The sequence below is a fragment of the Balearica regulorum genome, chromosome Z, assembly GCF_011004875.1.
Source record: "Balearica regulorum gibbericeps isolate bBalReg1 chromosome Z, bBalReg1.pri, whole genome shotgun sequence".
NCBI lineage: Eukaryota > Metazoa > Chordata > Aves > Gruiformes > Gruidae > Balearica > Balearica regulorum.
The window spans coordinates 87,316,751-87,329,514 of NC_046220.1; the positions used below are offsets into that span (position 1 = coordinate 87,316,751).

General features: G+C 41.4%; 1 protein-coding gene across 3 annotated transcripts in view; it reads right to left on the reverse strand.

Moving 5' to 3' along the window:
* Positions 1-12,764, reverse strand: part of ALPK2 (alpha kinase 2) — a 50,407-nt gene that overhangs the window by 5,734 nt on the left and 31,909 nt on the right. For all 3 annotated transcript variants that reach the window (XM_075740662.1, XM_075740661.1, XM_075740660.1), the window contains 4 exons: positions 11,930-12,204; positions 11,718-11,806; positions 7,749-7,966; positions 5,894-5,942 (listed from right to left, as the gene is read on the reverse strand). In XM_075740662.1, the coding sequence (XP_075596777.1) occupies positions 5,894-5,942; positions 7,749-7,966; positions 11,718-11,806; positions 11,930-12,204 (631 nt within the window). The remainder of the gene's footprint in view (positions 1-5,893; positions 5,943-7,748; positions 7,967-11,717; positions 11,807-11,929; positions 12,205-12,764) is intronic.

The following is a 12,764-nucleotide window of genomic DNA, read 5'->3' on the forward strand; positions in this document are numbered from 1 at the left end:
ACTTGAAAACATTAAGCAAGTCCCTTCCACCCATGCTGTTTTGAGAAGCACTGTCACAGAAAATCAACCCAAGCCATTGAGAGGTGAAGGAAACTGGGTAATAAGTAGTGACAGAACAGGGAAAAGGGTTAAAGAGGCATAGTTCTGCGGTCCGTGTCCTGCTACTATCTGTCATTTCATTTAGTTGGGAATATAATTGTCTGTGGGCTAACATTGTCTCAGTAATACATAAATGAAATCCATTCTACATCATTCTCTTTAAACAGGTCTTTTGACTTATCAGGAAGAGACAAGGTTGCTGCACGAGGTGTTGTTAGAACCAGAAGCTGTTTTCATCCAAACATGTACAAAACTTGTGCACTACACTCCTCCCTCCCCCAGGCTCGAATACAAGACCTCATGGAGCCAAGCCCCTTGGGGAAGAAGGATGCAAGGAGCATTCCAGAGGAAGGCAGTCTCGTCCAGCCTTCACCGTTCCCAAGGCACCACCATATCGCCCACTGCTGCCTCTCCCTTCCTCAGTGGGCTAGCAAAGCCAGGGAGAAGCCAGAGCACATGCATCCCTCTGCTCCTCACCCTGCCGCTGGTTGCCAACATTCCTTCTGGTGCCTGCTTTTTAAGGTGCATCAGTTTTTTTTAAAAGCTGCATCTGCTTTTTAAAGGAGTCATTTTTGGGCAAATTACCAGGATGGAGAAGGGAGAAGAAAGGCCAGGGTGCTCCTCTCCTTTTTCGGTAATCTTAACAAGTGCATGCTCTACCCTATTCCTTGGTTCACTGGACATACAAAGTCCTCAGATGTGAACTGTGAGTTATCACTGCATGCAAACCAAACAAACTAACAAGATTTAGCACTGAAATTAAGACAACAGGCTCACTGCACAGCATGCCAGAGAACTCCTTTCCTCATGCAGATTGCATAGTGCTAAAGAAAACATTGTTGCTCTGAGAAGGTCAAACTCTTTCTGACAGATAAGCATCTTTATAGCAACATAGTTTGCCAAATTTTCTTCTACAAAAGAATGGTGCCAGTGCTGAAGATATAATAAAATACCTCGCAACAAAAGGGGATGCTATCTGCCTCCATTTAGATCTAACTGTCCTATTTTGCATCTCTAGAGTTCCTCTACAGAGAAGAAACAGAGAAGTTGAAACCTCAGGCTGACTGCTTTCCTTAGCATCAGTAATTCCAGCCTAGGAGGAAAGAAAGCTCTGAAAGTTTCTCTAGTATATCTAAAAGGTAAATATTTATGTGGGCACGTACCAAATTGGTAATGTATATTGGCAGGCCCTCTTGCAGCCAAAAAGAGTCATCTGTACATTTTGCTGCTGCTTTTAAGCACTGCCACAATTGCCTGCCAAGGGAAGATGGACTCCAAATTCTTTTGGACAAGCTATCACAGCCATGATGATGAATACTTTGCAGATAACTGGAAGGTGAACAGCAGACCTTAATCTCCTAAGGAATTAAATTATTGCTGGTGGTTAATTCCATAATAAAAACTATTTGGGAGTTCAACTTTCTCATCGTAAGTATTTAGGAGTCCTTTTTGCTTTCATTTTCAGATTCTTCTTTGAAATCAGAGTTTTTGAATGTTAAATATGTATTTCAATGAAATAAAGCTCCAAATGTGTTTTACTACTATTTGTCATGTGAAGCTACTCATACCAGACAAAGTTACCCACAGGCAGTAAGACTGCCCTACTCTAGAGAAACCACTCAGCTAGTGTGCTATAAACTGCCAGATGAACCTCAAAGGGTTAAGAATTTTTTTTTCCCTCTCCTCTCCAAGTAAGTTATGTGCTTGTTTACCCAAAGGAAGTTTGAGGAGTGCCATTGTTACTTCAGGACTGTACCCTGGAGAATGAACAGCAAGAGAATGAACTGTTCTCGCGCTCCTTTGGAGAAATAATAGACCTGAGATTTTATACTCGAGCTTCTTTCCTGGAGCCACCAGGTGTATGCTCCAGACACATCAGCAGAACCTAAGTTCCATGGGCAAACATGCCTGTGCTCAGCAAGAAAACCTCTTTATATGAAGCATTGATCCTGACTCCAGAAACTAGTTACAGCAGAGCAATGCACTGCCAGCAAAGAGCAATAACTCAGCCCAAAATATTTTGATTAATTTGTCATGAATATTCCATTAACCATTGGGTCTTTCCAGTGAAGGCCAGTGGCAGCAAGAGCTGTTGCTACAGCACGGTCCACTGTCATGGTGTGTCACTGGTGTGTACTGGCTGGGTGTTGCAGCGGTGTGTAACGCAGTGGCAGCTGCCAACGGCCAAGGAGACAAGGCTCCTTGGCCGTCAGCCCTGGGGAGCATCTGCTTGCTCGGATAGCTGACTTTCTCCATTTCTGCTGCAAGATTGATTGAGAGGCACTTCTCCTGCACTTAGGGTAGGTGTGTTCTGGCAGAAATATTAGCCATAAGTAACCTCCATGGCTATACATTAGGTGAGAAGTTTCACTGCACTGTATACTGGCTATTTTAATTTGTGGCTACAAAATGACTGCACACTTTCTCTTGCTCTGTTTTTGTTCTTGCCATTTTGTTGCAGCTGAAGAAAATTTCTTCATGTGTTTTTCTCATGCTATAAAATTCTGATAATAGTCATTTCTTTGTGAAAATCCATCTTGGAAATAAAAAGTTAAACTAAAAAAAATTCACTTTTCTCATGAAGTAAATAGAAGTCTGTCTAAATGGCTCTCCTATCTGTATTGGTATTTGTCACTTCCTGCATGTCTTTGAAGGAACATCTAAACAAAGAGCAGAAACAGCAGCATTTGCTCAGATGATACTATGAGTAAAAGCCACTTTAATGAACAATTGAATGCTCTGCTAACTAACTTTAGCTTTAAAATTCAACAAATGCCAGAAATATTTGCAGTAAAAGTAAGAGCATAAATATCTTGTGAACAAGAGACAGAACATTTATATTAAAAACACGTCATTATTTTTATTTTACTATCTTTGCTGCTAAATCAAGCCATCCTCATTTCCCTTCTCTTAAAATAATAGGTTTGTGTTTGATCTTGTGGCTACAGATGTGGCCCTGGTAACACTCCTTGTCCATTTTGGAAATGGACAAGGCATGAACGAGCCTGGTTTGGCTCTGCAGTGTGCAGACTTCCCCAGGTCTTATAGTGGGCTACAGAAAAACTAATGTACAGATGTGAGACCAAAGCTGTGCATCGGAGTTCTCCCAGCTGTTTGCTGTTTGCTATTCACTGCTTCCACAGAGTCCCTCTTGTGTGCTTCCAGCCGGCATCATTTGTTCTGGTCAGACCCAATGACCGTAGCTCTGCTGTAATTTGGCAGGACTTGTGAGCTTAATTCAAACCATTCTGTGCTGTTATAGCTTGTGGTATGTGTAAGTGGGGGAAGGTCTCCATTAGCGAATGGCTTATAAATTGTACAGTCCGTACTGCGCTCACATGTTTTGTGTTCAGTAACACCAAACCACTGACCATTCCAAGCCTTGAAAAATACAAATCTGTTATTTTGCACAGCACGCACTATTAATTCACGGGCTAGATGATTGATAAATAAAACCCGGACGGAATTCCATCTCCCAAACTTGACAGTTGGGGTTGGCCCAAACCAAATCTTCCTTAAATCTGACGGGGCAATGCTGGATCTGTCCCGAGGCTTCAGCTCCCCAATGCCTCGTTGCCATGCTGAGTAAAACTAAATTTGTCAATGCCCTTTCTTTCAGACTCAGATTTGGCAAACAGCACTCCTGTTAATCATCATGACCGTGGGTCACTGTGTTTCTGATTCCTTCATCTTTGTGTTTACCATTCTTGGATAAATATCTGGGCACTCGCGCACAGCTTCTAAACTGGCTCACTGTTTGCACTTAGACGCCAGTCACTGTGTTGTATTATTTTTGTTTAGGTTAGCCAAAGAATCTACGAAATCGCTTATTCAAAGGATTGATTGCCTGACTCTGGTGCGCCCCAGTGGCTAAACGAAAAACATGTTCCAGGCTTTTCGGTTTCTAGTGAGGCTTTGCCCTCTACTGACATAAATTGTATTGCAGCTACTTCAGCGCACTGAATAAATGACCCTTTTTGGCCCTTTGGTTTCCAGTTCACTGGTAAAACAGACATAGAGAGGATAAAAGATCAAAAATACTTTGAAGAGTGTTAAGTGTTGAAAACATCAATCTCTCCATAGCCTCTACAGGAAGGAGGGGAAGATGAACACAAAGGGTACATAAATGATCATCCAGAAACGCTTGTTCAGACTTGGAATATGAGTCTGGACCCCGGAAAAAATCATAAACAGCAATGAGCAATGCTGACTGTAGGTACAAAATTTTAATATACGCTGTTTATTGTGCTTGGTTTACAAGAACCACCAGGGGATAAATAATGGCCATGAATAATTCATGACAGTTGCCGTATTTGCTTTTGCAAATTCATGAATAACAGTTTGTACTATGACATTAGATTATTTGAAAGCTTGATTACACTATGAGCATGGCAAGGTGGGGGAGATGGATTTTTTTCACTCGTTTTTTACCCCGATCACAAGTTTTATCTTAGAGTGAAATTAGAATTGTATTTAATTTAATTGTTCCAACCAGGAACAATAGCAATGTTTTTCCATTCATCAAGGATCAGAGAAGCATTTCCCAAGGATATTTTTGGTTTGCCTTGATGTGATTGGCCCAGGCTTAGAAGAATTGGAGGCAGAGGACCTGTCTGTGATCAGTGAGGACATTACCTCTGCAAAGAGAAGTTGAGGAAACTGTGGGAATTTCTGTAGGGAATTACACCAAAAAATCAGTTTTGTATCTTCTCTAACAATACAGTTAAAATCATAACAGTATCATATACTATTTTTTAGTTAAGCAGGACTATGTATGTTCTCCCTCCTGAGGGAAAGAGATACCATCAAACCCCTTAACACATTTCCTTTTTTATCAGGTAAGCAGCCTATACAAAGCTAAACAGACATCTTCTCTCCACTCATGCAGCTGACAAGAACACAGGCTCAAGATAAGCTTATGGTCACTGCCTGCTACAGGAAGAAAAGTAACTCAGAGAGTTTTAAACCGGGAAGTCTTTACAAAAGCTTGTGTCATAAATACATATTCTAAAGCTATGGCACTTTTGCTGGCTGCAAGAGGGTTTTCGGCTGTGTTCCCTCATGCAGTCCCAGCAAATTAGTTGCAGAAAGGGCAATACAAACTTTGGCCCCTTTCAGGGCATCTACTTCCCTAGTTCCCACAGTACTGTAGTAGATATTCTTTCTTCTTCCAGTGGCAGAGTAGGAGGGGAGAAGGGTCACCTTGGCTACTGGCAGCGGGCTCTAGTAATAGGGCTAGATAGGTATATGCGCTTGTATTTGCATTTGCTGGGGCAGGTGCTAGTGAGTGCAAGCCCAGCTGGAGCTCTGGCTCCAACAGCATGCTGGGGTTTGAGGTATTTCCTCTACGCTCAGCAGCTCTGGACAGCACAAACACCAGGTCTTTCATTGTACCCCAGGCTGAAGCCAGAGTTGGCCCTGCAGTTTCAGCCCTACCTTCCTCCAGCTGATGTGCCAAGTAAAATGCGTTCCTTGCTTTAAGTCACCAGAGACCTTGATTTCACTCTTGAAATGCCCTTTGAATAATCCTGTTTTACAGGAGACATGAAGGAAAAGCAAAGCCCAATCTACAGTGTAGCCCCATCCTTTTAGAACAAAATAAATGTGCTCCCCGTATAGGTGGGTTCTCATAAATATGAACAAAAAGAAGTTAAAGGAGTCAGATGAGGACTGTTTTCTTCCAAACTTAAAGCAAGAATAAATTTCCAGTACACCCTCCCCCAACGTATTTTCACTGTGAAGAGATTGATGTGTAAAGCAAACCCATGCTGTTGAGAAATAATTTTTCACTCACCCTTTGGCCAATGTTGCTATGCCAACGTCAGTTAACTTCATTCCTACACCTACAAGGCATCAAGGAAACAGAGAGCTTATGTTACACTAGAATTTCTAGGAATATCTTCAGATTCAAGAGCACCATATAGAGAGGCATTAACTATTACTTATTGATTCATGTTTTTAATTTTAATTATTTGTCACCATTTCTTCAAAATATTTTAAAGTACCCAAATTAAAAATAGGATGTTTGTGCTCTGTATCACTAGCAATTTCTAAAAGTCAGTCTCATACCAGTAGTTTACAGATAGCAACGTGATAAATAGAGCATAACTTGTTTCCTGTGCTGGACAGCCAGTTGGAGGGGAGGGAGGGGCTACACTTTGATGACTGCATTTTAAGAAACATACAAAATCATTGTTTATGCACCTGCCCTGAGATGTGTATGTTTATTTATGGGGTTTGTGGTTTTGATGTTTTGCAAACTTGGACTACTACGTTTATCAGTAGGAGTTGCACATTTGCTTTGCTAATCCAATAGCAATAGGTCAGTCAACCTTATTTTTACTTTTTAGGTGAGAGATCCAAAATACCTTTCTTATTCTATATTTCCAAAAAACTTGGGGTTTTTAACTTGTCTGTTTGTTGACTTTTTATAGGCAAAAACCAGTCCTGTAGAGTGCAATTCTTTCTGTATAGGAAAATGATGGTCTCAAGACCATTTTCCTTGGAGAATACCCTCAGAAATCTCAATTGGTATGCCTGAAAAATGCAGCCTACATACTCAAATGAGAAGAGGATCAGAGAGGAAGGCTGCTTCTCTTCAACAGCAGCAGCTATATTGTCCTTTATGGCAGCAATCATTATAGAGGCTCAGATACCATTTCTGCTGTGCTTCCCTCAGGCTAGGATTTTGTTCCTTCTTCTCCCTTTAAATTACTTCAGGGGTCTTGTTTAGATGCCTTGATGCTAATTTTCCTGCCTTGTTAGAGAATATGGGCTATTTTCTAAGATTCCACCTTCCTTTGGTTTTCTTTAACAAGGGTCTGTCTTTCTCTGTTTCAAATACATCTATGCATACTGTGTTGAGTACAGACCCAGCATTTCAGCAGTCAGGAGGAGTCACACACAGGAGCATAAGGGCAGCATTTTGTAAATGCGAGGAGGGCATTTCTTCACCGTTCATCTTTTTTTGAAGGAACATGTTTCTTCAAACCTGAATGTGGAGCATGCCACTGTTCAGAGATTGTTGGTAAGTATTTAAATAGAAGAAAAAGTGAAGGGGTAGGATGTTATTAACAACGGAAGCCTTTCATTCACAAGACATTTCACTAACCTGAGAGACAATAAGCCAGACTTGACACATATTGAGTGTCCTGATTTACTAAGGGGACATGTGGAAGAACAACTCTCCCATTAAGAATCCAAGATTTGTTTTTTCTTTTCCAGACTGTCTTATTACAAGAACATAAGAGACGTAAAATATCCCTTTCTCTGCTGATTAGATAAACATCAGAATACTGCATAAGTTAGTTCATGTTTGCCCCTGCTGCCACAGCAGGCAATTAATTAAGGTCTTTCTGTTCCCTAGGTATAACACACAAAAACAAACACAGTGCACTTGAAAGAGGCGAGAAAGTAATATATCCTAACACTCCTATCTTGTGGGTACTGGCCACATCTGGAGAAGACTCTGCCCTTTCCAAGGTTCTGGAAGGAGCACATTCAGCAGTGCCAACAGGACACAGAAAGCCAAGAACAACGTCGCTCAGAAATAAGCCTCTGCAAGTTCTGCAGTTACTGGGACTGACTGTGAGTGGTCACAGCCTGTATTGTGGGAAAGCCATTTTATTGCCCTCGCTCAGACAACTCACCTTGCAGGTCTGTGACAAGCAAGCTCCCATTGGTCTTCTCATACACCCAGTGCTGGAAGGTGCAACACTTCTGGCCAGCCTCTGAGTCTCTTCTCAGGAAATTTACTTCCTTGCCATCCCTGACAGAGTATTTCACAAATTCCCCAACCAGCTCCTCCTCCACTGTTGCATAGGGGATATTATTAGCAGGGCGATGAACAAGAAAAATAGGAATGATCCTGAAATCAAGGGACAAGAATTAATAAAATCCAGAGAGTTCTGTCAATGAAGGACTAAGAAACAGACAAAGTGGCCAGTGATATCAGAGAGGGAATGAACAGCTACCAAGTCTAAACCAAGCCAGGAGACATCTGGGTAAGATTCAGATCTTCTAGGTAGCTCTAGAACACAATTGCATTATCCTCTATGTGCTTATTTCTTTGTATTAATTACTCAGATGTACACTTTTTCAAAGCATACTTTCTGATGTTATCCTACTACATCCCAAAACCTAAACTCTGCAGAATAAAGGGCACTTGCTTATTTTGGAGTGTCACTGCTTTAGCTGCTCAGTCTGACTAATACATGATTCAGTCTTTTTGAGGTGTGAAGCACCTGCAAATTTGATCCACTCCAGAAAGAGCTTTGCCCAAGATCAATGTAAGTGGAGGATTTCTCAGACTAGACTTCTAAAACTTGACACATCCAAAATTAGCAAACACTTTTGATAATGAAAATACAAAGCAATTACTTTACCAAAAAGTAAGAGAAAACAAGAAAGTCTCTGGAAAGATCATCAGATTCTCAAGACAAGTTGGCCCGAGTGAACATCTAGAATCTGAAGATTCTTGGGCTTTGGCAAAGTTTGGATCCAGGTCAGAAAACTTCAGCTAGTTCTCTATGAAGTTTTCAGAAAATTGCACACTTGACAAAATTTGTCTCATTTTATTCATTTAGAAATTGAGCTAGTTTAGCCAGAACGACTTACAAACTTTTGTAGGAATACAGGCTAGGTCCATTTATGTCTAAAGATGCACCACGCCAAAAACTCACATCCAATACCGAATAAAATTTTGCTTGGGGTTTCATGGTCTTCCGAGAGAGAAAGACTGAATGTGAAGTGATAATGACAATAGTCTGGAGGAAAGTATCTGTCTTACTGGCAACATGAACTTCTTGGTTACCAAAGTTCCTGCTTCCTGGAAAGCAGTGTTCTACCTCCCAGAAAGTCTTCTTCTGTTTATACTTCCACTGGAAAAACATTGTTGTTAGGCAGCACACTGATGCTACAGTATAAATCTCCAAAATTAAAACTTTAAATAAAAAAGAGGTATCAGTGTATACCAGAGTGGAATTTAATACTGCTCTGAGATACGGTCATTTTGGAAAGCCATTCAGCTGGAGCTGGTAGCAGAACATAACTGTATTTTACCAGCTAGCTCACAAGAGCTCCTAGCAGTATCTCAGAACAAATGGGGGAAATGTCTGTCACCAGAAAACACATTTTTAGTTACTCGCTTTCTTACAAACAGTCTCATCTCTTAGAGCAACACTGCCAAAGGGGTGTTGCTCTAAGTTGCTTCCAGACACACTCGCACTGGATTCCAGAAATGGCAGAATTATGAATGTACATATGTGCTCTATGAACACTGAAAGGAGGTCTGGAAGAATTAGTCATGGGACAGAGAACCACATATAACCAGAGCACTTCTGTATAAGTCTTCCAGTGCTAGTCCACAATCAAGCTTTACTGACACCATTAATTTATTTGTTGTGACATTTTACCCTTATGGTTATAGCACATGCAGTTAAACTGGTACAAATGGCCTTCATACCAGTAGTTATTCTCTTTCTAAGGAACAATCGCTGCAGCTGTAGGCACTTGTCTAGTTTTAAACTACTCATTCAAGGTATATCAGCTGAACTCTACCAGTATCATTAAAGTGAACAGTTTTTCTTAGTATATAAATATCCATATAGATTCCTATTACTGCACACTGAAAGGAAAATAAGTGGGTCACTGGTTAACAGAAATGTTAGTACTACTCCACTGTGGAAGTATCCTAAGTAACCTCAAGACCACAGAATCTCTCTCTCTCTCCCCCCCGCTCCTGCCCTGCTATAAATGTCTAGCTGCCAGGCCACTGACTATTACAGGGCAGTGCTTTCTTTATCCTCCCCCCAGCTTCCTCCTACAGTCAAACGTGCACAGAAAGGCTAAGGCTGTAGCTTTAAAGCTAACTGTGGAGAATGTGGGCAACTTTCCTCTTGCTCTATTTCTCTTATAAAGTGTTGCAAGGAATATACCCTCTTTTAAATACAAGTTTGGTCTGACAAGGGCTGGCTAGAAGAAAGGAATCTAACCTTAAAGTTTTGAAATTAAAAAGCAAACCAAAAGCACATGCACATCACCTCTTTTTGCTCCTAGCTGCTGCCTTCCAGCCAATTGTTTAGAATAAAACACCAGATCTGAACGTTCCATGTGCCTGTTATTTGCACCAGACTTCTAGTTTTCATAGGGTATATGCTCGGTCTCTCTCTCGTATCAAAACTAGAGGTTATATTCCATGCCTACAGAAATCTCTCAAACACAAATTTTACCAAGAGCAATAGATTTCCAGAAAAGAAGCTGACTTGCACAAATATTTTCCCTGAAAGATTTCACTGCCATCTCCATCACTACTTCTAATCCTGAAAAGGTTGCTTTAAGGAATCATTCCAGAGCCTGTGTTTTAAGTGGTCCTGTTTTTCAGGGAATCAGTGCAGCTGAGTAGATCTTGTGTCATCTAAAGGGAGATGGAGATTTAGCCTGCTGTCAAGCATGTAGGTCTTATCCTTGAAGCAAGGCAGATGGAATTTCAACCATCCACTGCAAATTCAGGTCTACATAGTAGCCTGACACTGGAACAGCAAATCCTTTGAAAAAGATCTATTACCAAATCTTCAGGGTGCCACTTCAGAGGCAAAGGTGAACCTGTATTGAGTTACTGTCTGATGTCTGAAAACTTCGTATATGTAACAAAACAATTTTTGGGAAAACCTAGAATCAGAATTGAGCTTTCTGTCCCTTTACATAGAAAACTTGCCTAAGGAGTGACTTCATACCAGCTTCAGAATGCTCATGATTTCTCAAGATTTCATTTTTAATGGAAAGCTGGAAGGTCTGACTTATGCCCTGCTGCTGCTACTAGACAATGCTAGTAGTATCACCTACTGGTGTTACTTCACAAAGACGATGCTAGTAGCATCACCTACTGGTGTTACTTAACTAACTGAATAATACCCTCTAAATTGGTATTAAACTCATGCCTTTTGCCTGCTATTTACTGTCTTTACTCCTTATTATCCTCCCCTAATGAGAATGGAATCTCTGTCACCACTCAGTATTATTTAGGTCATGCCTCTAGCTTTAACACTGTTCTCAGGATTCCTCTTTCTTCGGCCACGAAGCTGATCAGAGGGCTGGAGCATCTCTCCTATGAGGACAGGCTGAGAGAGTTGGGATTGTTCAGCCTGGAGAAAAGAAGGCTCCGGGGAGATCTAATTGCGGCTTACCAGTATCTGAAGGGGCCTACAGGAAAGATGGTGAGGGACTGTTTATCAGGGAGTGTAGTGACAGGACAAGGGGTAAGGGGTTTAAGCTGAAGGAGGGTCAAGTTAGATTAGATGTTAGAAAGAAATTCTTTACTGTTAGAGTGGTGAGGCACTGGAACAGGTTGCCCAGGGAGGTTGTGGAGGCCCCATCCCTGGAAGTGTTTAAGACCAGGTTGGATGAGGCTTTGGGCAACGTGGTCTAGTGGAGGGTGTCCCTGCCCGCAGCAAGGGGGTTGGAACTAGGTGATCTTTAAGGTCCCTTCAACCCAAACCATTCCATGATTCTATGATTCTATGATTCTTTAATAATCACTCCAAGCAGTGGGCAGCTGTGGCACAGGACAATATATATATGCATACATGTATATGTATATAAAAATATATATATATACTCACTCTGGTACTTCCCCAAAGCCTTCCAAGGGTTCCGCTTCAGCTGCATATATCTTTGCATACTCTCTCGCAGTATTTTGGACATAGCATTCCTATATTACAAACAGTTATGCCTATGGAGTATTACTCAAAACATTTAACAGATCATCTGTTTGAATATTTGCAAGACAACTTTTCCCCACAATTCTTGCTTACAAAGGACAGGGGAAGCTTACCTGCAGTGCTAGTTTGTAGTTCTTTTGAATGAGATCATCCTTACTCTTGGTCCCATAAGTGATAGCATTGTGCACTTTGAGAACGCAGGGGTGGCCAGGACTGAACACCGGCACGAGGCCTTGCATCACTTTACTTCGGAAGGCTTTCCGGTGCATGCCTTCACCGAAGTGAAGCTCTTCTGTAGCTATTATTCCATGCAGGTTCCCACCAAAATAGCTGTCACTGATGAAATCTTCCCTAAAGATGAGCTGCATGAATTCAATTTCTTCCACACCTAAAACACAACACCACTCTGTTCTGCACAACATCCTTCTGCAGTTACATGGAAAGGGGCGGGCATGGGAGAACTCATGCATCTCTCCAGAGACTATTAAAGAAAATGCTCAACAGACAGAGTACATGGCCTCACTTGTGTTAATATGGGGTTGGGACCCTGCCCCTCTAAATGTAGCTTGTTGCCCGTACCGTCTAAAGCCAGCATGGAGACAGGTGGCAGTTCAGGTTCGTAAAGAGAGAATACAGAGCATAGCAAACAAAAAATAGAGGTAAAGACCACAAAAGCTGGTTTTAAAACTATCAGGGGAGTTGTAAACTGGAGCTTCAAATGAATGTGAAGCAAGTCTAGCTGACTGAGAACTAAAGAGGCATTGGAGGAATACAGAGATTGTGCCAACTCTGGTTTTTTGGGAAGACAGAGACAGTAAAAAAGTTAATGTGCAGTACTGTATGTAGATACGAATTTAAAAGTAGAACACAGTTCTACTGTGCCCAATGTGCTCAGAGCACATTCTTCTGAAGCTAGCCTGTCTTTTCAGAAAAGCCAGAAGTTGCTGG